General features: G+C 43.0%; 1 protein-coding gene across 2 annotated transcripts in view; it reads left to right on the top strand.

The window, feature by feature from the left end:
* The first annotated feature begins 254 nt into the window (after positions 1–254).
* EGLN1 (egl-9 family hypoxia inducible factor 1) overlaps positions 255–25,775 on the top strand; it is a 35,595-nt gene continuing 10,074 nt past the window's right edge. The window contains exon 1 of one of the 2 annotated variants that reach the window (XR_007903934.1): positions 255–1,591. Coding sequence is in view for 1 of the 2 variants with exons in the window: in XM_051783474.1 (XP_051639434.1) it covers positions 674–1,591 (918 nt within the window). In the remaining variant the exon portion in view is untranslated. The remainder of the gene's footprint in view (positions 1,592–25,775) is intronic. The other variant, XM_051783474.1, reaches the window with a different exon arrangement.

Here is a 25,775-nt window from a genome sequence, read left to right as displayed (position 1 = left end):
CAAGCAGCCCAGGCCGATGACAACCCCCAGCAGTCCTGTCCCTGCCGGGAAGGCAGCGCTGGTCGGAGAGAGGCCCGTCCCTTCGCCCAGCGCCGGGCCCCGCGGCCGCGGCGGTGCCGCTCAGCCCCTCCGCAGCAGCGCGGAGGCCGCGGCCGGCCCCGCCCGCCCGGCCCCGCCCGCCTGACGCGCCGGCGGCGCTGGCGGGCTGGAAGTGGCGTACGTGCACAGCGGGCCGCTGGAGTGGCGCCTCCTCCTCCTCGCCCCGGCACAGCGGCGGAGGCGCGGCGGGGAGAGGCGGCGGCCGCGCCGGCCCGCGCTGCACCGGGCAGAGAGGCCGGCGGGGAGCGGAAGGCAGTCCCGCACCGCGCCACCCCGCTCCCCCTCGGCCGCTCCGCCGCTGGCGGGGCGGCGATGAGGCGGCGCTAAGCGGCGTTAGCGGCGCAGGGAGGGCGGCGCGGGCCCCCGCGCCCCGGCCGCCCCGTAGGAGGCCGCGGGCCGGCGGAGGCGGAGGGCGGCGGGACCCGCGGCGGAGCCGGAGCCGGGCGGCCATGATGCAGTGAGCGCTCCCTCCCCGCGCGGCCGGGCGGGGGCCCGCGTTAGCGCCGCTCCCGCCCGCCTCCTTACATAACATAACCCGGCGGCCGAGCGGGGCTGCGGCGGCAGCACCAGCGCCATGGCGAATGACAGCGGCGGCGGCGCCGGCCAGGGCGGCCAGGGCGAGAGCAGCGGCGGCAGCAGCAGCGGCGGCGGCAACAACAGCAGCAGCGAGCGCGATCGGCAGTACTGCGAGCTGTGCGGGAAGATGGAGAACCTGCTGCGGTGCGGGCGCTGCCGCAGCTCCTTCTACTGCAGCAAGGAGCACCAGCGCCAGGACTGGAAGAAGCACAAGCTCATCTGCCGCGGCGGCGGCGCGGCGGCGGCGGGCGCGGCAGGGGGCGCTACCGAGCCCCGCGGCGGGCACCCCCCGCCGCCTCGCGCCCACGGCGGGGCCGCGGCGAGCGGCAGCGGCCGGGCGGGGGCCGGCAAGGGCGCAGCGCCGCCGTCCCCGGACGCCCCCGCCGAGGCCGCCCCGCTGACCAACAACCACGTCGCCGCCGCCGCAGCTGCCGGCGGTGAGGCGGAGGCCCCGGCCGCGGCCCAGTCCCCGTCGCCCTCCGGGGAGGCGGTGCTGCTGTACCGGGACAAGTCGAACCTGTACCCGGGCGGCGTGCAGGCGGGGCCCGGCGGGGCCGCGCTGCGCCCCAACGGGCAGACGAAGTCGCTGGTGCCGCAGCGGCTGGCGCTGGAGTACATCGTGCCCTGCATGAACAAGCACGGCATCTGCGTGGTGGACGACTTCCTCGGCAAGGAGCTGGGCGGGCTGGTGGCCGAGGAGGTGCGGGCCCTCCACCACACCGGCCGCTTCACCGATGGGCAGCTCGTCAGCCAGAAGAGCGACTCCTCCAAGGACATCCGCGGGGACAAGATCACCTGGGTGGAGGGCAAGGAGCCGGGCTGCCAGACCATCCGGCTCCTCATGAACAGCATGGACGATCTCATCCGGCACTGCAACGGCAAGCTGGGCAACTACAAAATCAACGGCAGGACGAAAGTGAGTATGGGAGGGAGGGAACCGGGACCCCCGGTGGCCCGCCCGGCCCCTGCACCGGGGCAGTTGCGGCGGGGGGCGGGAGCGGGTCGGCGGAGCCGGCGCTTCCCCGGGCGCGGCCGTGTGTGCGCGCACGTGTGCGGCTGTGTGCGGGTGCGTGCGGGTGCGCACGTCCGTCCGTCCGTCCGTCTGTCTGTCTGTGCGGGGCTGTGCGTGTGCCCGTGCGCCCGCTGCTGCTCCGCTCCCCGGAGCCGACTCGTACTTGTGAGTTGCGTCCAGTTCTGGGCTACTGTGTTCGCTTGTGGGCTCTGTACAAGAAAGACAAGGAGCTGCTGGAGACGGTCCAGTGGAGGGCCACAGAGATGATCAGGGGGCTGGAGCATCTCTCTTAAGAGACGGCGGGAGCTGGGCCTGTTTAAAGTAGACTGAGAGAGAATCTCACTGATGCATATAAATATCTCAAAGGCAGATGCCAAGAGGATGGTGCCAGGCTCTTTTCAGAGATGCCCAGCGACAGGGTGAGGCACAATGGCCATAAACTTAAAACACGAGAAGTTCCACCTCAACGTGAGGAAGAACTTCTTTACATAGAGGGTGGCAGAGCACTGGAACAGGCTGCCCAGGGAGGTCGTGGAGTCTCCCTGTCTGGACTCATTCAACACCTTGCTCTAGGTGATCCTGCCTTGGCAGTGGGGTTGGACTAGATGATCCCCAGAGGTCCCTTCCAACCCTAACAATTCTGTGATTCTGTGGCTCTCGCCCAGCCCCAGCGAGCCCGGGCCGCAGCCTCCGCGGTGGGCGGGTGTTGTCCCACGGTCAGCCCAGGGATTGCTCTCGACCGGGACGGTGTGAAAGGGTTTGTTTACCTCTTAGCTTTTCCAGAGCAGGAGAAAAAGGCAATCTCATTTATGTCCCTCTGGAAGCTGTCTGCTGGGCGATGGGTATTGAAATGGAAGTTTTCCTGTGCTCTCCCGAAAAAATGTATGGGCTCCGGGAAGCCGAGGGCAGCTTGTGCTGGGCACCGGCTGCAAAGCGTCCCGGCAGCAGCGCTGGCTGGGGAGCGTGGAACAGCCTGTGCATAGCGTTTACAGGCTCACGTGAATGGGCCAGGTTTTGCTAAACCTTGGCTCAGGATGTGGCCTGCCTGGTGCTGGACTTAAAAATGTGGGTAGGAGACCAGCATCAGTGACCGAGTTCCCCGGTGGCACAATAAACCCATGAGTTACAGTGCGACCCTCTAGCAGTGGTGCTGCGGTGGGCAACAGTCACAGCCATGAGGAGCAGGGCAGCTTTGGGCTGAGATTTTTACTGTCATCAAGTCTCTTTTCCGCAAAAAATCTTACTCTTTAGCTCTATTTTGAGACCAGAGAACTGAGTCAAAATCTCCCGTTGTATTAGCCTAATTTGCAATTCCCTTCCAGTCCTTTAAATAAAATTCTGGCCCTTGGTAGAAGACTAGTAATGAATATTCATTAGTATCTTTTTCTTTGAAAAAAAGAAAAGAGGAGTGAAGGCTCATCACACTTTGCTACCTCTATTACAACATAAGGAAGCCAGTGAATTGGTAGGAGCCATCCCACCGAGGTGATTGCACTGTCACAGATGGACTGTTGTTGCTGCAGCTGCAGAATCTCAGCTGGTAGGAAGCTGCGGGAGGGAGGAAGGGAGAAACTGGAAGGCAAAAAACAGCCCTGGATTTGTTCGGGGCACGGGAAACTCCTGTGATAAAGAAAAGTGGGTGGGTATTTTTTTTTTTTATTTTAAATGCTCTCTTTCTGTACCTTCAATTAAACAAGTTCTGTGCTAAAACTTTTTAACAGGAACATGATCTAGAGTCCTCATAGATCCCTGTGGGGCTTTTCTAAGCCAACTTATGTTTTGAACAGTCTTAAATCTCTTCAAGGCTTCAAACTTGCCCTCTAAAAATATCACTGGTTTTGCTGGGTTTCAATTTTATGCAGCCAAGAGGAATACCACATCTGGTTTTATGTACAGTGGTGTGCTTCTGTAAAGAATATGTGCCAGGGTTTTAGAAAAGGGCTTTTGGAGTTGTAATCCTGAATCATGTGTGCAATTCCTGGACTACTTGTATTTGACATTTCTACTGTTGCTAATTGTGAAAGATTGAGCAAAATCTCTTCAGATGGCGTGCCTTTGCAGAGCAACAGCAAAGCAGTGGGATTATTTAGCCCCCCTTGGTTTTCAGTCACTGATGAAATCCCTCTGTATTTGGGGTGTCAGAACAGGTGCAGGAATCAGATCAGTAAAGGTGCAGTACTTTGCTCCTTGGTGGTGCAGAAATGCATTGCTTTCTGTCTTCTCACCTTCCCTCGTTTATTTCCTCACAAAAATCAGTGCTTTTAGTGCACAGAAAAGCTCAGTTCCCTAAAATTTCAACAAAGCAGAACAAAAACCGTCAGTCACTCTCATAGAATCACCTCACCAGAGCTGAATTAACAAAAGCAGATGATACCTAGAGTATCATTTCAGATAACTTGTATACCTGTTGGTGTTGTTGGCATTGAACTTGCCATCATTTCTGTAAAGTGTCTAAAAGCACTAAATGAAAAGGAGAAAAGAAATAGGTTTGAGATGTGCCTCTCTTAGCTTGTAAACCTACCTAACTGTCAGGGAAAAAGCTATGTTGTTTTAATAGAATCTAATTCGAACTGATTTACATTCACCATGGCCAGTCTCTTAAGGTGAAGTACATGAAATAAGGTCAAATGTTAAGTGTGAGAAACCTGAAATTTTACAGTTGAAAGTCTCTGATGGGTAATACACTCTGATAGACTAACTAGGGCTACCTAGAACTGATCTGCTTAAGCTGATGTGGTTCTGCTTAGTCCTGACTGTCGCAGATGACTCTCCAGCCTGAAGGTATCTATACAGCAGTAGGTATAGACTAACCAAGTACCTCTGAGGTGTGTGGAGGGTACAGCAGCATGTATAAGGGGATGGCTAACTATTTACTCATCTTGGAAGTCCTGACTTACTGCATTCCTTGCTTTTGTTCTCTTTCTTTCCATACTCTGCTTCCTTCTTTTCTCTACCAGATGGTGGTACATACTTGCATACATGAGCTGTAGTGTCTTTCTCCTACTTCCTGTTATTTTCTAGTTTTTTCTTCTTTCATCTCTTCACAAAATATTAATTCTCCTTTTTTCCTTTATCTTATCAGTTACCACACTTTTATGTGTATGTGTTTCTGTTTCCTGCCTGTCCTGTCTTACGTAGTGGAGATACAAATGTGCTCATCTAAGTCAGGAAAAGAGATGTCCTGATTCTCGCCCAGGTAAGAGGGTTTTTCCTCCTTCTGCACACAGAGGCGGGTTAAGGGAGGAGGCAGCTTTATGATTTTTTTGCTAAGTTTCTCTTTCCTCTCTTGTGGATTCTGCTGATCTGAAGCTTACATCCTTTACTGGTCTTGCAATAATAGTGGGACTTCCTAGTCGTGGACTGGATTCGTAGTAATCACCATATAACCGGGCATCTGATCTATCACCTATTCCTGTTTCTGCCCTGTTCCACCAGCGCCACCCACCTCCTAAACCCTACCCCATGCCTTTTATTGAAAGGAGTTTGAATAGACAGTTTGACAGACCCTGTTGCATCCCTTTAGTTTTTTCTTCATTCCTACCCCTTGAAACCTGTCAGAAGACCTACTGTTCAAATTTTGGTGCATTTTAATTCTCTCCTGTCTTTATCTGGCCAGTGACACCCACTGCTTCTCAGCCACCAGTAGCTTAAAAATTTGCTTTATTTGTTACACATCATGCAAGCTTGCTTTTCTGCTTTTTCTTGTAATTGCTCGTCTCTTACTCTCTCCTCATCTCCAATCTCAAAATAAATTGACCTTATTCGAAGTACTTTAACTGCTGTTCATAATTACCTGTGTGTTCATCAGTTTTCAATGTGATGCTGCACACTAGAGCATCCTGGAGTTTTCTGAAGGCCTGGAGGACTCTGGATTCAGGCTAATCTGACTGTGCCCTATTAAATTATATTCTTTTAAAGTTAGTAATGCTTCTTCAGAAAACAATTCTCCAAAAGTGAGTGGATTTCTCATACTCTGCTGTTAGTTTTTCTGTAAAGTGGAAAGAAGAGGCTGTATGCTCTTGCCACTTATTTATATTGCATCTTTTCCACAAACATGTTGGATTAATGTTACCAAGGAAAAGCAAGATTTATGGGTGTTCTTTCTGCTGTATCTTGTTCTGCAAGGTGTAACTGTGAGCATATGTGGCAGTAAGAAGACAAATGAAAAAGAAGAGATAGAGAATAAGGACTTGACAACCAAGCAGGTATTGGAAAGCGATGATAATGGCAAAATACTGGTAGAAGAAAAGGAAAGTGAGCACAGGGGTGGGTGTGTGGCTCTCTTGTAGCTCAGGTGAGTCCTGCTCTGATAGAAGAACCCAAGAGCTTAGGAATGTCTATAAAGTAGGGGACTTCCCCTCAATTTGCTTGTGGCATGCACTGTTACAGAGATCCCTCTGTATCATTCTGGAGATTCATTTCACTACCACAACTTGAATTTATTTCTTACTAGAAAACTTACTGATCTAATTGGTTCCTAGTGAATGACCATATGTATGGGTTTGAATCTGCCAGTGAGTTGTGGGAAGGTGTGACCAGCTCTCTCGCACTCTTCAGTACTGGCCTGAGTTGCTTGACCTTGATATAGAATATGACCAGTGCTCATCCTTATTCCTGACAGCAATATTTCTGTTGGTGGTGGTGTTCTCTTCTAGATGAGTATCTTGGTCAGTGAAGGATTGTATGGTGATTCATGACTACACAACAGCCCACACACAGTTCTTAGAATCCTGTTGGAGTAGAGCCCTGATATGCAATGAGTATAGTTTTCATTTGTTGTTCTTCATGTACAAGCATTCTGGGTCCCAAATGGAACAGATGATCAGAAGATTGTCTGGGGTCTCTCCTGCAAGTGATCTTTTGATTGAGAAGCACAGCAGAATCCAGAAAAGACTCTTGTTTACAGCCAACTTGGATGTTGCTGAGGTTCTGGCTGGTTCTTCTACTAGAGAAAATTACAAAGATATGCTAATTTCTGAGGGGCAGCTGTGTATTGATTGTGACTTTAAAGTGTGGTATGAATATAACATGTCCAAGGGTGGGGAGCACCACGTGACTGCCAGGAACTTCTCTATGTGTTAGACTGTGGTTCAATGAACACTTTTAGCTGGCACTGCTGGAGAAGCAGTCACTCTTCTTTGCCAGAACGAGTATTTACATGGCCATCCTGTGAACTGGTTTGGGGAACTGATCCATCTGAAAAATAAATTGGCAAAAGAAGTGCTCCTGGTTCAGTGTTCGGATGTTTGTCCTGGCACAGGGGACTGGCAGATGGTGAGACTTTCTTTCAGCAGCACTGCAAATTTATGCCAGTTTAAAGTGTTTGCCAAACTACAGCCTTAGTTTAACGCTTGGAGTCTGATTCTCCCAAAATTTACCCTTGAAAATTTGAGTGCGTTTTAAGAAATCTTTGCTAGCTGTCTATTTTTTTCTTTCTTAACCTTTGTTTTCTTTGTTCTTCTGTGTACAGTGTGAGACTCAGTTCTTGCCATCAGAAATGCATTCTTCTGTCCTCCAAGAATCTTCCTTGTGAGAGTTTTATACAAGAAACTTTGCTGGTCAACGCACCAGGTGATCCCATGTAACATGTACATGGGATCGGGGGGGGACGCAAAGAGGGCCATCAATAAAACTTCTACCCTGGACTTTTACAGGGCAGATTTCAGCCTACTCAGAAGACTGGTTCAGAGGGTACCTTGGGAAACAGCCCTTGAAAACAAAGGGGTCCAGGAGGGATGGACATGCTTGAGAAGCAAGTCTTGAACGCACAGGAGCAGGCTGTCCCAGTGTGCCGAAAGGCGAGCCGGGAGGGAAGACGGCCAGCCTGGCTGAACAGGGAGATTTTGAAGGAAATTAGGGGGGGAAAAAGAGAGCTTACTGACTATGGAATGGTCTAGTAACACAGCGGTGTTGGATCAAGGGTTGGACTTTATGATCTCGGAGGTCTTTTCCAACCTGGTTGATTCTATGATTCTATGTACAGTGGAAACACGTTTTCTCCAAATCAAAACTGATTTCCCCACACACCCTGCAGCTTCAAAATCAACCTATTGTTATGCTTTTTGGCTGTCCTTATCCATTATTCTAGAGTTTTATTAGCACCGAAGATGTTCTTGAGTTCTCTATTTCAGGACAGAGCTGGACTATCATCCTCTGCAATGAACAGTGTGCTGCAGCTTGCTGCTGTTTGCTGCTGGTAAAGAAGGTCCCTACTCAGCCCCATCCCCTTGTGTCCCATCCACTTCTTCTGCTTCAGGGGCTCTGTCTGAAATAGGCACTTTGAGTACTATTTCACATTTCATGTCTTGTTTCCTCTCTATTGCCCAGTGCATTAGGATAGCTCTATGAAATTCTGGATTGGTTCGTTGCGTGCTTTTTCTCAGTCATTTTTTACTAACTAGAGTTCATTTTTGAGTTGTTACTGTTCTGGAGATAAGGAACCTGTAACACTGTAGTTTGTGCACATCAGTGATTTCAGTACAACTGTGGGTAATTAATTTTTTCCTGTCAGTGATACCAATGATTTTCTGACTGTGTAGCTGCTTTGATGTTCTGTGCTGTCTTTCCTGCACAGAACGGGCTCAATTTAATACTGTTCAAAAATCAAGCAGGATGCTTCTCATCATAGCTGTACAGCTTGAGAGGAAGAGCTGTCTTCCCTCTGCTGTGGCCTCTTGGACTGAAGTTCCTTGGAAGTAATGTCCTGCCAAGTCATAGGACTGTCTGAACAGCAGTTCTCAGATCTCTGGGTTAGTTGTATCAGTAACCTTGACTGAGAGATGTTTTCCCTTTTTCTAAATGATGCTTAATTTCTGAATAGGTTGCCAACTATTTCCTGAAAAAAAATCAGCAGCATGTTATTCTCTTCCATGATATTTACCATGTTCATAGTATTTGTATTTCAGTTGTCTTTAGACTGTCTTGGTTAATATCTGACAGCTTTTAGGTTGAACAGGCTAGGTTGCTATCGGAATTTTGCAGGATGTGGTCTTTGTAGTTGCTACTGTCTTGTTCTGTACTGAGTGCTAGGGTGTATATTTGTACCTCTAGGTATGTACGTAGTGTACTTGGAGCTTAAATGAAGGCTTTCTGCTGCAGCAGAAAGGAAACTTGTTATAAAAGGGAAACGGATACTCTGTATAGAGCAAAAATTTCTTCTTGCCCATCCGGAGACTAAATCATTTTTCTTTAGGCTCCTTGGAGAGCTCTTGTACAATGACAGCACTTTTTTCAGTTCAGAAATTCATTTTGGGGCTGTTGTGAGTGGGTTGATTAATTAATTCTTTGTTGGGACACTCATAGGGCTCTCTGGCTCTTGCGCTGATATATTTTGTTACTTTTCAGTAAGGGTGTGACTGTAGACAGTGCAAGGACTGTACAAGTGTTTTTTGGAAATAAGCTTACTCAGAATATATCAATTCAAGATCTTTATTCACTGGCATGTTTTTTACACTGCACTAAGAAAATAATATTTTGAAAGTATTTTCAGTGAACAGAAGAGTGAAGTTATTTGACTACTGAGTTTGATGGTCATTATTTATGATACCCTTTTTTCTTCCACATTTGTGACTTAGACCCCTCAAAAGGAGGACTAATGCTAGTCTTTGAGACCTTCTGAAAAAGTCATTTGGTGCTCATTAAATCCTTATAAACTCTTTCCAGTTTTTGAAGATTGTTGGTAAATGATGGGTGATCAGGCATATTTTCAGAGCAGGCTTGTGCCAGAATTAGCTGGTAAGTGGCAGTCATAAGCTTCATGTCAAAAACGAATCCACTCCGTGTTCCAGGACAGTGTCTGTCAAAAATAGAGCAATGCTTTTATGCACGTAACAGCTGCTTACACTTGAAGACTTTCTTGTTCTTTGGTATTTAGCTTAAAACTACTTGAGAGTATTTTTGTTAGCATATGATGTTATAAATAGGAATTGGGTAGAAATGTGCATGCCTGCACGTCTGTGTGGCCATTGTTTGTGGAGGTAGAGTGGTTATCGATATGTTGTATGCATAGTGCTCTAACAAAGAGATGAAGTCCATACATGTAGGGTAATTAATGAGGCCTAAAGAAAAAGATTATTAAATACCCCAAGATTAATTTTACACATTAATTTAGAGTCAGACCAGCTTAGACCGCATAGTTTGACCATGAAGGCATTCTGGGCTGTACAAATTATGTACAACTTTTGACGAGATGCTGCTGTGTGGCCCCAGAGTGCTGCTGTGACAGCAGAGCCCGAGACTGCCTTGCCTTGTTTAAGCAAAAACAAACATGTTGAAAATGATATAAAGGTGAACACAGTGAGGGGAGTTCAGGAAGCTGTTTTTCCTTTTGATCCTAACAGGGTGGAGGAATTGTTACATTGGTTGTCAGATGCTTAATTCAGTTTTGGTTTGGTTTGTTTTGGTTTTTTGTGTCTTTAGTTGGTTTGATTTTCTTTTTATATGGATATATTTTAAATATATTTACAGGAAGATCTTATATTATTGATTCACATCACTTTGTTCTGTTGAGAGCTCAAAATTCTTGGTGAATTGGCAGAGGCTGTAGGTTTCTCTGCTGGGCACAGTCTTGCTGTGGCTTGCTGACCTTCTGGTATGCCAGGGTCTGTTATCTTCCTGCTTGCGTAGGTCAGAAGGCTGCAGCTGTATAGTTAGAACAGTCCTGAAGTTACTAGTCAAATTAAACAAAAAAGTTACAATAATAGATTAACCTGACTGTTGTGATAATGTGGAATTTAAATTGCTGTAGATTAAAAACTTGGTCTATACTAACTTTGAGGGCAGAATCCTCATATATTTAAGTTCTCTGCCTTGTGAAAAAATCCAGGGATGTAACATGTGAGAGGTTTCCAAAGCAGTTTATAGTTAGTTAATAACACATCTTTCTTGTTGCTGCTCTCTGTGCTGTTCAAGCATCTGTTCAAGCAGCTAAACTTCGCTGTGGATGCCAAGATCCCTCAACAGCTTCTGCTGTATTCGGACAGTGTGTGGTCTGTGCTCTGCTGAAGGCATCGGGCCTTTCCAGTGTCGGTGGTTGTTGCATTGTTGTTCAGGCAGCTGGCATGCAGCCTTGCTGCTGTGAGAAAGGAAACTGTGGCCAGTTGATAAGGGCATCTTAAACTGACTCAATTTCAGCTGGCATACTAGATGATGCCTAGTAAAATAGATGCTGGCTTAAGCGTCCCTCTGTTTGGCTTAACCTTATTTGTGTCTCTTTTAGCCCCTATATGACAGCACATCAGCCACTCAGTGCCGCTCTTCATGGTGGTGGATTTGCTTTTTCAGATCATATGGTGAGAGGCTGAGAGAGCTGGGACTCTATTGGAGAGGAGAAGGCATGAGAGGACTGTACCCGTGTGTACAGATACCTGATGGAAGGAGCGAAGAAGAAGGATCCAGACTCTTTTCAGCAGTGCTCAGTGACGAAGCAGTGGGCACACTGAGATGAAAGACATTCCATTTAAATGTAAGAAATGCTTTTTACACTGTGAGGGTGATCAGATGGAGAAGCAGGTTGCCAGAGAGGTTGTGGAGTCTCTATCCTTGGAGATATTAAAAACCTGATTACTGCTCCCCCAGCCCTGAGCAAGGGGCTTGACCACATGATCTCCAGAGGTGCCTGCCAACCTCAGCCCTCCTGTGGAAAAAAAAATACTGCAGATTGGAGTGGAGGAGATACCAAAAAAGCCAATTTTTGCAGTCTGTTAAAACACTTTTTTCAGAAGTGGCACTGTCAGGATAAGTCCTGCTTATTGCATCTCTGAGTGAAATGGGCAGAAGTCTGTCTTCCTACTAGCGGTTGTTTGCTCCGTAAAGGATCATTGTGGTTGAATATGTCGGTAATGTAACTGTTTGAAATATTCCTACCTTGGATCCCTTTTGGTCATTCAGGTTGTCACTTGTACTAAGTCTGTGCAGCTGCCTCTTTCCTGATTTCTCACAGGTTGCGTGTTTTTCAGTTCGTAGGTGCATATACTCCTAGCACAGTTCTTTCCTAGTATAGCTTTCAAAGCATGTGTACACTTCACAAGACTGATTGAAGCAAAAGTTTAAGAAATGAACATCAATTATCTATAGGGAGCTCATACTTTCTCTCAAAAATTACAGAATTATTTTAAATTTATATATGATTTTAGGACCATTTCTGTACTGAGAGGGCATAATGCAGTAGGGATAGTTATCCTTTCTTTGCAAGACACACAGAAAAGTGAAATATGCTGTTTCCAACAGACAGTCCACAGACTACCCAAAAATGCTTTATTTTAATATTTCACCTATTTTTATTTATGTAGCAAATTTGTCACAAACATCTGGACAACATTGTTTTCGGTACATTTCAGTTTCACTTAAGAAAAATGCCACCCTCTCGATATTAAAAAAGTTTCAGAGAAGTGTGAGAAGGGAACATTTGAAGAGGTAAGAGTCAGGCTCATATATTTTATTCAGGCTCTTGAATAAATCAAAACCCTGCAGCTCTCAAGTTACAATCCTCACCCCCATCTACCTTCTAGTCATTTTCTTTCATCTGTCTTCCCCACATGAACTTGCTGCTCCTGCCCACTTCTGTTCTGCCTGCGATTCCCTGGGGACCTTGTTCTGCAGTGGTGGGTTCATTTTCTGTTGAGGGAGAGGAGAAGAGGTGCTGAGAGAGGCGAGCTGCCCCAGCAGGGCTGCAGAGGGCTAGGCTTGCCTCAGTTGCTGTTCTCTGCCAGGTATTCAGCAGTTGCAGCACCCTGTCAATGGAGTCTCCTCTGCAAGGACTGCACTCGAAAGATAAGAGCGACGTGCCTCTTCTGAGATGCCAGTTTGACCATCCATGCCATATATCTAGTTGTGAATTGAGGCCAGATGGAGTTGTGCTCATCTGAAGTGACCTTCTGTGTAAATGAGATGCTAGACCATCCCTGAATTGTAGGTTAAAGCTATGTGTTACTGTTAAAAGAAAAAATATTAAACCCAGTTGTTGTTGTTACTGTTCAAATGCTCAAGACCCACTCTGCTGAAAGACCCGCTTTACTCAGTTTTTGCACTCTGGCTAATTAGTTTCAGGTTCTAGCAGGTTGCCCTCTCATGTTCGTTCTATGGGAATTCCTCCTTGTCAGATGTGTCCATTTCACACAAGTATTTGTCCTCTATGTTCATACCGTTCTGTATTTGTTGTAAATAATCAATAATTGGTGTGTGTATAAAGCTTCAAAGTGTATATAAACTGATGCTGTTATATACTGTCCACCTCTGTCAGTTCAGGAGCTCTGAGCCAGAGGTTGCATCTAGACCACTGCTTGTAATACGTGCAGATGGATGGACATATTTGCCATTAATTTGTGTAATCTTGTTTTAAAAGCCATTTGTACTTTTGGCCTCTGCAACATCCTGTAACAGCAAGTCCTGCAGTTTGATTAGGTGGAAAAGGAACTTCCTTTTGTTTAAAACCTACTGATGGTGATTTCAGTGTCTCCTGGACTCTGTATTGTGAAAACTCATTTCCCAGTAGTTTTACTTGTCATGTTTTTTAAAAAAGTCCGGCTTTGCTTCCATGCATTTTTTCAGCTGACATACTTTCCCTCCTAAACTGAAGAACTGTAGTCTTTTTAGTGTTTATCCATTGGGTACTGCCCCACTATTCTGATCCTTCCTGCTGCTCTTCTGTGCAGCTTTTCTGGTTCTGCTAATAAGGTAAGGCAAGCAAAATCACAGTATTTAATGTCATGAGTTTGTATGCTGGTGTGGTGATATATTCTGTGTCACCTTTCCTTGTTTAGTGACGTATGACACTTTAGTTGCCTCCTCTACTGTGCTGAGATGATGTTCCTAGGAAAACAGCCTGTGTTTATTACTTTTTTTTTTCTAAAGTGATGCTATCCAGTTTAGAAGACATCACTTTATAAGTAAGCTTTTTTTTTCCCCCCAAGGAATATTCCTTAACACTTACTCTTTCCTGAATTTCACTTGCTGTTTTGCTGTCCAGGCACATAGTGTCATTTTGCACCCTTCTGTGTACCTTTCTGCAACCAGGGCTAGGATGAACTATGCAGCATATTACTGCGTGTAAACACTGTCATTCTGCTGCTCATCTCCTATTCATATGAGGTCACATATGAAAAGTACAGGTTCTGTGGGGATCCCGCTGGCAACTCCTCATTTTTCACTGAAAGAAGGTTAGTTTGCTATCGTGAAATTGCAGTTGCAGTTTACTGTTTTAGTGCTCTTTGCTTTGCTTGTTCCGTTACTTTGAAATGCCTTGAAAGTAAGATCCATACTTGAAGTGCTTTATACTTAAAAATTTCTAATTTTTGCATTAAAATTAATGCCTTGAGTAAAATTTTATTAAATCTCCATTATAGCTTGGAGAAAATGACATGTAGTGACTCCCGAAGGCCTCCTAACACCTGGCACAGACTCAAGAACAACACAGGAGTTCCTATACTGGAGTCCTGACTTTGTCATTTTCCTTAGTGAAAATAGAAAATGGGAGTGGCCTCTCTCATGAGCCAAGGCTATGCCAAAATTATATTGTAAGAGTTCATAAGCTAAACATATATTATTTTTACCTGTTTAGTCCTATAGCTTTATTTGTAAACATGGAAAATAATATTCCACTGCAGGACAAGAAATACAGATGAAGGTGCTATCAACTAGCTTTATTTTTAGTTTAGTCTTCTCCTTTAGCAACTAGAATTTTGCAGATTTCTGCTTTTTACTGTGTCTTTTCTCTTTCTACACTCAGATCCTGCTACTTTGAAGGAACACACCCATTGAAAGACAAAGCTAGTATTAAATGATCCTTCCTGACCGTTGAGATTTCAGTTTCTACAGTTCAGCTTGTAATAGCTCCATATTAAAACCCCAGAGAAAACATACCTTTGAAGAGTGAAAATTCCGATGCCCTTTCCCCCCTACCTTCACTCTCCCACTCGCCTTTTGGGAACAGCTTTCTAGAGGGAGTGATGGAATTTTTCAGGGGCTCAATGGGGAACAGAATTGGCCAGCAATGAGAAAATTGAGTCCCTTTGCGATTTTTTCCTTTGAAAAGTCTCTTAAACTTTTTTTTGTCATCTAGCCTTCATCTTCAAGGAAGGGTTATCTTGGCTTGGCAACCCTTATTAAGGTTACCTTTACAGAGTAAGTAGATTCTTGTTTTCTGGAGTAACTTTCGGTTGTTTTCATGGTAGCTGTATAGCATTGCTTGTATTGATCCTGGGGATAAAATATATGTTTTTTTACTGATTTGTGTGTGTGCCAAGTGGGGGAATAAGTCAATAGTTAGGCTTGAGGGCAGAGCTGCCATTCAGAGAGATAGTTAGCTTTTTGCAAGCTACTCCATGTGAACATTTTATCTGTGAGACCAATGATATGAGCAGCCTTCTGCCCGTAGTGGGTGGATATGAGTACAATAGTGCTGTGCTGTGTGTGGAGCGGAAGCTTTTTTCTGGTCTTTGCTTGCAATTCTGTGTGCTGAGAGTAACCTCCAATGTCCAAGATGTTTTGTGGTGTGGTTCATTAAGGGGCCGGAAGCACACAAAAGCAATTACAGCTGAGGCCTGCTGGGGTGTCTCAGTCATTAGTGCTTGCAGCCTCATTTCATGGGGTTAATAGCAGGGCAGTTGCAATTAAAACCTGTACTGTGGAACTTGCTCCCTTCGTTACTGCAGCGCATGGTTGGCAAATGCATCCACTGTCGGCAGGTCCTTATCCACTCCTCTTCTTCTCCATGTTCTTCCCTTCAGCCTTTCTATGGCTTCGGAATTGGCTTTCCTCTTCTTTGGTTGCCCGTGTCAGAATAGTCAGCTAGTGAGGAAACAAAATGAGTTTTGGGATCCGTTATGTCTCTAGTATAAAGATACAGGGCCATCTACTATACGTAATAGAAATTAGTAAATCAGTTGGCTGCCTACAGATAACTTCTTGAAATGCAGTCTTCTATTTAGAAACTGCTATCCAGTGTTAGTGTACTAGATACGTGTTTTAGAAGATCTGTTGTTTATTCCTAGTAATTATGTAGAAATTTCATTTTAAAATACAGTCTCTGCTTCAAAGACCTATTTCTGCCAATCCTGAAATCTGGAATGTAGGATTTTTAGAATTGATTTCTGTTCCTCTTGTTCCTTAGTTCTTGTGATATTCAGCATTATTTTCCCCCTTCCAATAATGCAGACTTTTGTCAGTGTTGCTATTCCTTCTGGTGCCTGCTTCTTTATTCATCTTCCCTTTGTTTCACTGTACATTGTATGTCCGTCAGTAATTTCCACTGCTGTTGCTTGAGGTGATGATGAGTTCATATCCTTGACTTGTTTTGTGGTATTTGCAGACTGAGGCAAACACTTTGTCATCAATTATGTTTTTTCTTTTTGTTTGTTTTTCTTTTTTTTATTCACACAACATTAAGCTAGGAACAGGCTTTACTTAAGCTCTGCAGATCTTGCATGTAGGTTGCATAAATATGTCCTGTGGAACAATGATGTGACACCTCTGATCTGGGCTACTGTTGCTAATCCCTGCAATCTCTTCCCAGTAAGTATGGTAGATTGCAAAGCCCTAACTGTCCTTTGGTTTACCAGAAAGGTTTCTGCTGATTGGATTTTTAGGGACATACAGATAAACCTTTCTGCAGAAACACAAAAGAATGAGGTGTGCACATCCTGTCTTGAAATCCATTATTTCTAGGTGGGGTTTGGAACAGTGTGCTTCCCTTTTATATTAAATGCAGTGCTTTTAAGAAGGTTTAAAAGTATGTAAGTGCTGGCTGCATGCTAACACAGCTGGTGTTCAGATTTCTAACTTTCTTTGTGAGCATTTGGGGAGAGAGGTCCTGGTTCTGTGCTCTTCTGGATGCCTTGGAAGAGGGAAGTAAAGTCTCAGTGACAAGTTGTTTCAGAAAGGCTTTCTTGTTCCTGTCAGGCTTTTCTGCTTACATCATCACTGTGTGGAGTTTGATTCTGCCACCTTCTGATTTTTAGAGTGGGAAATTTTGGGATTTGAGGTTGGCATCTGAAGTCTAACCACAATTCTTGTTGCGTTATATAGACAGTCATAACGATGTTGATTGACAGGAGCCTTGTCAGTTAGCATTAACCTAGTTGATATTCACAGGAAAGGGCCAATCTGTGGAGAAGCCTACTTGCCTTTTAGGAAGGGTGAATTTTTTGATGAATATATAAAATACTATTTTTGTTATTGAAATAGTGACAAAGAGGAAAATAGGTAACTTTTTTGATTGGATTGGTTGTTTTCATAGCAATTTCCTAACTTGGAACCAACCAGATGGGTCCATTTTAACCACTTTATAGTTGGTAATGCAGCATGTTTTATTTTTCCCACGGCCATGAGAGTGATGTGTCTTTCCATCGGGCTGGTCTCTTGGGGCGTAAGTGGTTGTGATAATGGGGAGACTGGGAGAAATCCTGTTGAAGCAGCACCAGGGAGCTCTGCAGGAGATCCTAACCTAGGAATGATCTTGTTGCTGCCATGAGTGTACGCTTGCTGTAGGGTCAGCTGAATTGGTGTTAAGAAGACAGTGGGGCTTTTGTATTGGCTAGGCGAGCACAGGCAGTTTCCTCGAGTGTTTTTTGCTGCCTGGACTTGGTGTTGGGTACATTCAGATCTTTCTTGTGCTCACATGGTCGCATACTTCTAGGGCAAATACATTGCATTCCTGAGCTGCCCTCCTCCGGGAGTTCCACAGAGTCAGCCTCCCTGTTTCAGCAGAATGCCTCCTTAACCTGAAATGACATGGCTGTCTCTGCTGGCACATACAGTTGAAGGCATGGGTTTGGGAGCCAGTTTTCCGACTAGCATGCCAACGTCACCAGTCCTGCTCCTGGCGTTTGTAATCAGCCTGTAGCTTTGTGTGGCCTCAACTGTTCTCAAGGCTTTGGCCAAGCACTGGTGGGAACCTGAGACAGCTGGAATACCAGTAGATTTGTATAATGCCTGCTTGCATTTGAACTGGATATACTGGGTGATCTGGTCAAACGAAAAAACCCTAAGTGTTGTTTATACCAGCTGGGACAGAGGCCTTATTACAGAGCTATGGTAGGATTGTAAAGAAAGGCTTGGATGGAGACAGTTTATGTGTGAAAGCCCATAAAAAGTAGTATGGGCAGAGTCAGCATTTTTTGCATTTAAATTGTAGGTGGCTTGAAAGCTTATTATAGGCTGTTTGTAGCTATTTGGCTTTAGACCTTAGTCATACTTCTGTGCAGTGTTAATATAAATTAAATCAGTGTCTATAAATAAATGTCTATTAGCATTTCAGTGCATAGTTATTTGGGTTTTTTGTAATTTATAAATAATTTCAAGGAATTGTCTGGACTGTAATAGTAGAAGTGAATGCTATAGTGTATAGTGTGAAGTTTGGAATTCCGTGGCCGTGCTGAATCATATACGTCCCCTTGAAAATATCCTTAAAAACTGTTTTAAAAATAATTTTCCTTAGCATACTGGTTATGACAGTAAATCCTTCTGTGGTTAAAATACAGAGGTGGTACCTGAGGCCTTGACTTGAACACTTTGGTAAATGTTCATGTAATGAACATTTGCAGTAAACTTAAGGAACTTAGAGTACACGAGTATTTTGAAGTATCTGGCTAACCACGGTACTAAACATGCAATTCTCTTACCATGCAGTTGCACAATATTCAAATTTATATAAAGATACCTTTCCTGCAAGCTAAATTTCAGTTACATTGTAATATTGCTCCTTAGAGCAGAAAAAAATTGCAGTTTTAAGTAAGAAATTAGTCTCCCTCCTAGTATTTAGCAAAATGATCATGTACAGATTCGTGTCTTCTATAGGAAGGAAGTTCCAGGCTTCTCAGTATGTATAGTTCTGGGGGGAGAATGATAGTGATGATGAGTGATATTCCTTAAACGGCGAATTTCTCAGCCATTCACTTTCACAGTGAGGTTTTGTTTGAAAATAAAACCAAAAAATAACCACCTCTTGTCCTCCTTAATTCTTAGTATTTCTTCCTCCCCAGCCTCTCCTGGTATTAAGTATAAAGTCTCCAGCCTTGAAGTTTGGGCTGGTGTGCATGCTTCATTTTTATCACAGCATCATTAAGGTTGAAAAAGACCTCTAAAGATAGAGTCCAGTCATTTTTGAAAGTTCAGTTATCCAGTAGATCTCACATGGCTGAAGAAATTTACTGATCCTGTGTAAAAATGTTAAGATAGGTAACCATGCTTCTTCATGTGTTATGTATTAGTGTGCCTGCTGATGTCATGTGGTTGGCTCTGGAAATCTGATGTGCACAAACTGCTGTCAGAATATATTTTAAGTGATGCAGCTGAATGAGACTTAACTTCTTACTATTTTAGTGCACTCGTAATTTGCTTTAATATTATTTTTAGTTCTTAAAGATTTTGCTTCTCTGTGCCCTTTCTGAATGGTCAGTGATGAAAGTAGTAAGATGAGTAGTTTCATGTGAGAGCAGAAAGTTCTGCCCCACCTTGGGGAAAAAAGTTTCAAAGTACTTATTTTCTAAATGGTATTATGCATTTCAAAGCATTTATGATGTTAAATTAAAACCAGACTCTTAAAATTTGTGTTGACTGACTTCTCTCAAATTTTTGTACAGCGCCAAAACAGTGAGTCATGAGTCTGCTTCTCTTGGAGGGAACGGGGAGTTAGCCGTGGAGGCCTGCCAATTCTACGAACATATTTAACGTTATTCAACAGTTGTTTCAATCTGAAATGTATTGGTCAACTTATTTAATCATAATGTAGACAGATTTAGGCTGACACAAATCAAAGTATGCTTTAAACCTTTCCTAGCTGCAAAGTGGTGTGTTTGCTCCTGGGCTTTTAAGAGAGAACTTTCTGCCCCTACTGACCGTGCTTTTCATCTACCTTCTTTGGGAAGCCTCAGTTAAGTATATCTGAGGGATTCTTTTGGATTATTTTGTTTTATGTTGTTGATCTTTTAAAGTTTGCAATAGACTTTGATATCAAAACTATCAGAATGTGTTATGTTGAACCTTAGGGTAGCTCTTAGTGCTTTGAAGCACTGACATATCTTGGATGTGCTCTTATTAATTCTTTTTTCTTCTTTTTTTTTTTTTCTAAGGGAATGCAGGTGACTTAGGCTCGAAGACATTGTCTATATTCAGAGATATGTTAGATAAACTTTACTCTTTTTTTTTAGTACCCTATTTAAGCTGGTGCAAGCTCTCTGTGTACTTTCTTAGATACGAACCCCATTTTATTTTCCTAATTTATTTTCCTGATAAGCAGTTTGATTAAGTTAATGGAAACAAGGCCTTCATAAGATTGAAGGTCTAGAGGGGTACTTTCACTGATTCAGTTTTAAGACAGCACCTTTTGATTAAACTGGCACAATTTTGAGAATATGCATGTCCCATCTGACTTGGCTAGCAGCCTGGAAAAAACCAGTGTGTTAACTTTAACAGAAAATACAGTCTATACTTTCCCCCCCTGCAGTTTGTGAGCTGACTCAGCCATCTCTTTGCCTTTGGAGATTTGAGACTTGTAACTTCACAAGCTCAGGTACAGGAGTGCAGAAAACCGTGTTTATGTTTAAACATTTCTATCTCAGTTTAGTAGCGGTAAGGGCTGCAGGACCTCAGCTGAGAGTTAGGAAGTGAGTTTTAGGTCTTCCTGTTATGTCTGTCTGTACTGGTTTCAGTTCGCCTTTGGAGATGTGTTTCTTTGATTGCCCTGCTCTCCTCAAGGCTCAGTCAAAGCTTCCATGCAGGGAATGTGCCTTCTTCTGTCACCCTCTTGAGAATCTGTACCATCTCCCCCCATGCTTTTTGCTTGATGGCTTCATGAGAGCTTCTCTATCCTGTTTTTTATTTTTTAGATGTACTCAGTGAAGTGTAAGCACATCCCATGGGCACAGTCATTTCCTGAATATTAGATGTAAGCAACTGCAGATCTGGTTTGGTATTTTTTCTTTGCCAAATGTAAGAAGTGATGAATCATCTAGACTTGTATGCACATTTCTTCAGCAATTCAAGAGCTCAAGAGCATTTCTTGGAGCCCATGTTCATGCATGGATTAAAGGAGTGATATTTGGAAGTCAACTTTGTGTGATCCCGCTGTTGAGTGCAATTAGAATTGAATGGTAAATGGGGAGTAGTAAACTTCATGTTGCTACAGTGAAGAATACCTGAGCTGGTTTGCTGAGTGGCACCATGGTTGCACTAAAGGTGTTTGGATCCAAACTTCTTGTGGATCTTCTGGCCCTGGAGAGCTGGGTTGAATGTGGCCACTGAATCAACATGAAAGCTGATGCCTTCTGGCTTGTGTCAGTCTACTAGGATGTTTTAAGTGAATGTTGTGGGCAGGGTAATGTCATGTAAAAATGAAGACAGGAGTAAAGCAGTGACTTGAAGAGAAATTAAAGAGCTTGCTGCTGCTATGTTGGCAAAACTTTTTCTGAACTTTGATCTGAGAAAGCAACATCTGATTGCCAAGTTAAAAATAAGCAATGTAGTAAAAGTATTAATACGTTGTGCCAAACTTTCGGTGGTCTGGTATGTTACTTGATTTTGAATGCTTATGAAATGTATTTCTATTCAAAGCAAGTAGAAATCTTGTATTGGCCATTGCGTTGAAGCGCCTGGGAAGGAGAGAGGTAGGTCAGGTTACCATTAGTTTCTGAACTCCCTAGAAGGTCATGGAAGATGTAATCCATGTACATAACTGTGTGCTGATTCTATTAATAGTGTAAGCAGCTATGTCAACTCTCAAATTTTTCCTCTCTCCTATCTGAGTTCATTTTTCATCTCTGTTCTCAGTTCAGGTTGCCTTCCCTTTGCCAAGCTTTCCAACTTTCTGTTAAAACTGTAGCAGCCACAGGAGAGGGTGACCTCTGTTTGTCATCCTTGCCTTCAGTTGTTTTTCCCTAGAAGAGCAGCTTACTCTAGGCTTGCCAGAAGATGACTCAAATAGCTGGTGTGTGGTGTAGTCAGGGTTTATTGGTTTTTTGCTGGTTTGTGGTTTGTGTTTTGTTTGGGTTTTTTTTCTTTTGATCTCCAGTTAGGTATTTACCAGATCTGCAGAGAAAAATGCAACAGAAAATAATGGCTCGTAACTCCTTTGCTAATGGGCAAGTTGAATGACTGTAGTGGTAACTTAGTGTTAGGAGACAGGGCTTAAAAATAATGATGCAAAGCTGCTGCAACATGTCAGTCTCTTCTTTATGTTAGTTTCTAACTCAGAGATCCCTGTCTTCTCTTGGGGATGTGTGAGCTAATGCCTTGTTTGATTTTTAAACTTCTTAGTAGTAGTTTGTTTTCCTCTTGCAGGTTCTCCAGAAGGTGATAACTGAAAAGCATGAATTTTTAATGAGAAATCTTTGCAGGGGTTGATGTTTCTCTCCAGCTTTTCTAGTTTCACAGTGTTGACTTGCATGAAAACTTGGTTTTCTAACCTTGCTTACTAAATCATGGAGGATATTATTGTGAGGTTTTACCCAGATGAAAGTTAGTATGGAAATATTTGGATTAGCTGTGTCCCAAAGAGTTTATTTTACCTCTTTTAGATTCTTCTGGTTTGGGTGAGGCTGACAGGACTTTCTCCCTACTGATATTTTCTTTCTGTTGCAAGTTTCTATCTGTGCTTGTGAAGAATTTGCAGAGGAGTTATGAATCCAAACCAAGTTGTACCATGTTAGCATGTTTTAAGTCACTAATGTTGATGCTTCTCACACAAGGTGGTACTAAAACAGTCTTTTGTTCCTTCAATTTGACTGTTACTTTTTTCAACTTGTGAAAAATCATACCCTGATATGTGCTTAAAGTGAAATTTATTTCTTCAGGACTGTTGTTTGTCACAGATGAATAAATTTTTGAAGTAGAAATACACCACAGATGGACAGAACAGGGATGAGTCAGATTTTTTTTATTGTTTTTCTTTGTTTCTTCATTCCAGTGGTGTGTGTGGTTTTTTTCTTTATTTGAATGATCTGTCAGATGACACATGCCAAGGATTTCCAGTGAAGTCTTTGTGAGCACATCTGATAAATTTTGGTAGGAAGTCATTGGTCTTGCATTTAGACATCTTGTTTTGCTCACTGAGATTTGCAGTTCCTTCAGCAAAGCAGCAAAAGTGTCAAAGTGTCATCTCCTTGACTGATGCAACTTTCTGTAATCTGAGCTGAACAATGAAGTTATTTTACATTAATAAATAATTGTGTCAGAACACGTCATCTCCATTATATGTTTGGTGGTTTTTTTCCCCTTAGGAATTTTGCATTCTCATGTTACTAGTATTTTCCTCTCTTTCCTAAGAAGTTGCTGTTATTGCATTCTTGTTTTTTAAGGAATGATACCTAAACTTGCATGTATCCAACTGGGAGAGAAATGGAGAGGATAGAGGAGAAAACTTTAATTTGTTTACCTGCAAGTCTTTCTTCTTTATAGATGAGTGAGACTGTCATACTTCTCTGTGAAAGGAGGTTGAGGCTAGTCCCAAATGAAATCATTTTTTCAGCTGCAGTGATGTGCTGTGCCTCTCAGGTCGAGTGTCTTAGCTGATGCATCTTTACATAGTGAACAAAACTGTACAAACTATGGTTTGTTCCTTCTGATGTTACCTTTGTGCATTTAATTGTTAGAGCAATGGCTGGCACACTATGGATGCTGATGCTTAGCAAAAAATCTCGTTTCCATTACTTCTTCTGTTAACAGTGTAGCTCAGTTTGGGCTGATGGCCTAATTTTCCAGGGTTAAAACATTTGCAAGCAGAACATCTCTGTATGTGAATCAGGAGCTTCTTTAGCATGTGATTACTTTGGATTTGATAGATGCAGGTTGGGCAGATATCACTTTCATGCTTTCTTGATTACTCATGAATTCCAGAGGGTATCTTAGGACAGCACTCATGTGCTCGACATGAGTGCTCAGCCTAAAACAAAATGCTGTGGGGTTAAAGAAGGTTAATATTTACAGTGTTTGCAAAGGAATCCTGTGGGTGAACAAATCCAGCATATGGCTTAAATATATTGTTTGCAGAAATTAAGTTTAATGCTTAAAAATTGTAATGCCTAAGAAGCACAAAAGGGGAGATCTCATTTTCTATTAAGAAAATGCAAGTAATACCTTGAGTTGAATTCATTGATTACTTTTATGGGGGAACAGATGAGACAGGTAACTGTTTCAGAGAGCTAGCAACTTTATTCTTCATAGCCTAAAATGTTAAGGACTTGGACTTTGTGGTCTCAAATGTGTGGCTCTATTGATGGCCATTAACAGTGTTTAGAAAAAAAAAACCAACCTCAGACACAAATTTTTTGTCTCTATTTGACATATATCTGCCTGCTTATTTGTACTGTAAAATGTTAAAGCAACCACAAAAGCATGTGGCTTTGTAATTTACGTGGATCATTTCTTTGTCCTTTCCATATGGGTAATCTTGCAGTACTACAGTTTGACATGAACTTGCTTTATATTGTTGCACAAAGCAATATATTTCCCATGACTGATAAATTGTTACATTTTGTACCTTTTCTTATCATAGGTTAACTGGGGAGAGGGAATTGTCACACTGACTGGCAAAAGCAATGTATATTATGCTACACCCACTCAGTCCCGAATTTGTTTGCTTTCCAATTTGCTGCTGAAGGCTGAGTCATTCCTACTGTTATAACAAATACATATTAGATAAGTTATCGCAACAAAACTGTTTCTCCTCTCTTGCAGTTGATGATAGCAGAAATTTCAGACTCTAAAGTTAAAAACGAGCTCTTTTTAAACAATGAAAGTATTTTAGACTCAATTGTATGAAATACTTCTGACATTGAATACAGCTACTCTTTATGTGAAGTTGGTGACAATTGATGATTACCCAGAAAAAAGTCCTGCTGCTCCTCTTTTTCTTCAGCAATGTTGATGTTAAGTATTCTTTTATTGCCTTCCCTTCAGCAAAGAGAACAAGTACCTGTCAGGACCTCGTAAAGGAAACTATAGCAGTAGGATGCAAATCTGTGCTTCTCTACCTGCAAAATTGTCTTTTTGAGGAGCAGACTGCAACCAACTGCCTTTGGAAAAAAACCTGTATTGACCAGAGAGACCTGAGAACTGTCCTAAAATTTTAATAGTAGTTTTTTTAGCTCAGTGACATGTATGTGGGTCTTTTGCATGCCTGAAGACCTTTTCATATCCAAGTCTAAATCCTTGTGATTTCAGTGAGAATTGACATTGCTCTAGCTACTTGATTTCAAAGTTCTCCTCGTTCTGAATAAGTTTTAATTGCTGTTTCACATAGATATTGAGGAACAATTAATGTCAGGGTTTCATTTGCACGATATATCTCAGCAAAAATGCTTAAATTAAAACTTTCCTGTTAGTAGGAATACTGTTACAGGATTGGACCTGGCTCCGCTTTCAGCGCTGTTCGTACTTTGTGAGAGCTTAGTTGGATTTTTTTGTGGTACCTGAGACTTCTTTCAAAAACTTTTGCTTTCAGTGGAAACCAAATATCTTATTCTTCCAGCCCAGCTTTGCTTTTGTTTTGTTCCTTTTTTTCTTCGTAAGAAAGGAAATTACAGGACATTTATTACATTATTTCGTATTTCTAACTCACTGTTTTGATTTTTGCAGGTTTATCATCCTGCAGCAAAACTACTAAGTCATGACTTTGCCAAATATTAGATCACATTCTTGATATGTGTAATAGGTTTTCATAATGCGAGGCCTGTAATGGTGACTGCATTATGATTGTAGTAAAAAGATGGAGACGCTGAAGTGCCTAGTTGCAAAATGAGAAGTATATTTGAATTTTGTAGTTTTGACTACTTTTCATACAGTGTAGTCACTTCCAACTGATGTGAAGGAAGTTGGGCTTAATGTCTAGGCATCTTTGTAACCACGGTGTTACGGCTTGGCAAATACTGTTCTGATTTCTGCCTAGACAGAGCTACCAAAACCTGCTGCTGCCATTAGTAGAGTATATGTGGAAATAAAGATTTTGAAATGGTTGCTGCTATCTAAGCCCCAGATAGTAAAATCCATTCTGCTTACATGTGATATACAAATATTTTACTGATTGAACTGCAAGTACTTTAAGCTATTTTTTAGACTGCTTAAAACACAGTTTACTGAGCTACCTGCTCTGAATATATTT

This window comes from Manacus candei, unplaced genomic scaffold (assembly GCF_025592945.1).
Source record: "Manacus candei isolate 608988 ecotype Guabito, Panama unplaced genomic scaffold, ASM2559294v1 h1tg000017l, whole genome shotgun sequence".
NCBI classification, from domain to species: domain Eukaryota; kingdom Metazoa; phylum Chordata; class Aves; order Passeriformes; family Pipridae; genus Manacus; species Manacus candei.
Note: the sequence above shows the minus strand (reverse complement) of the source record. Positions and strands in the feature narration are given on the sequence as shown.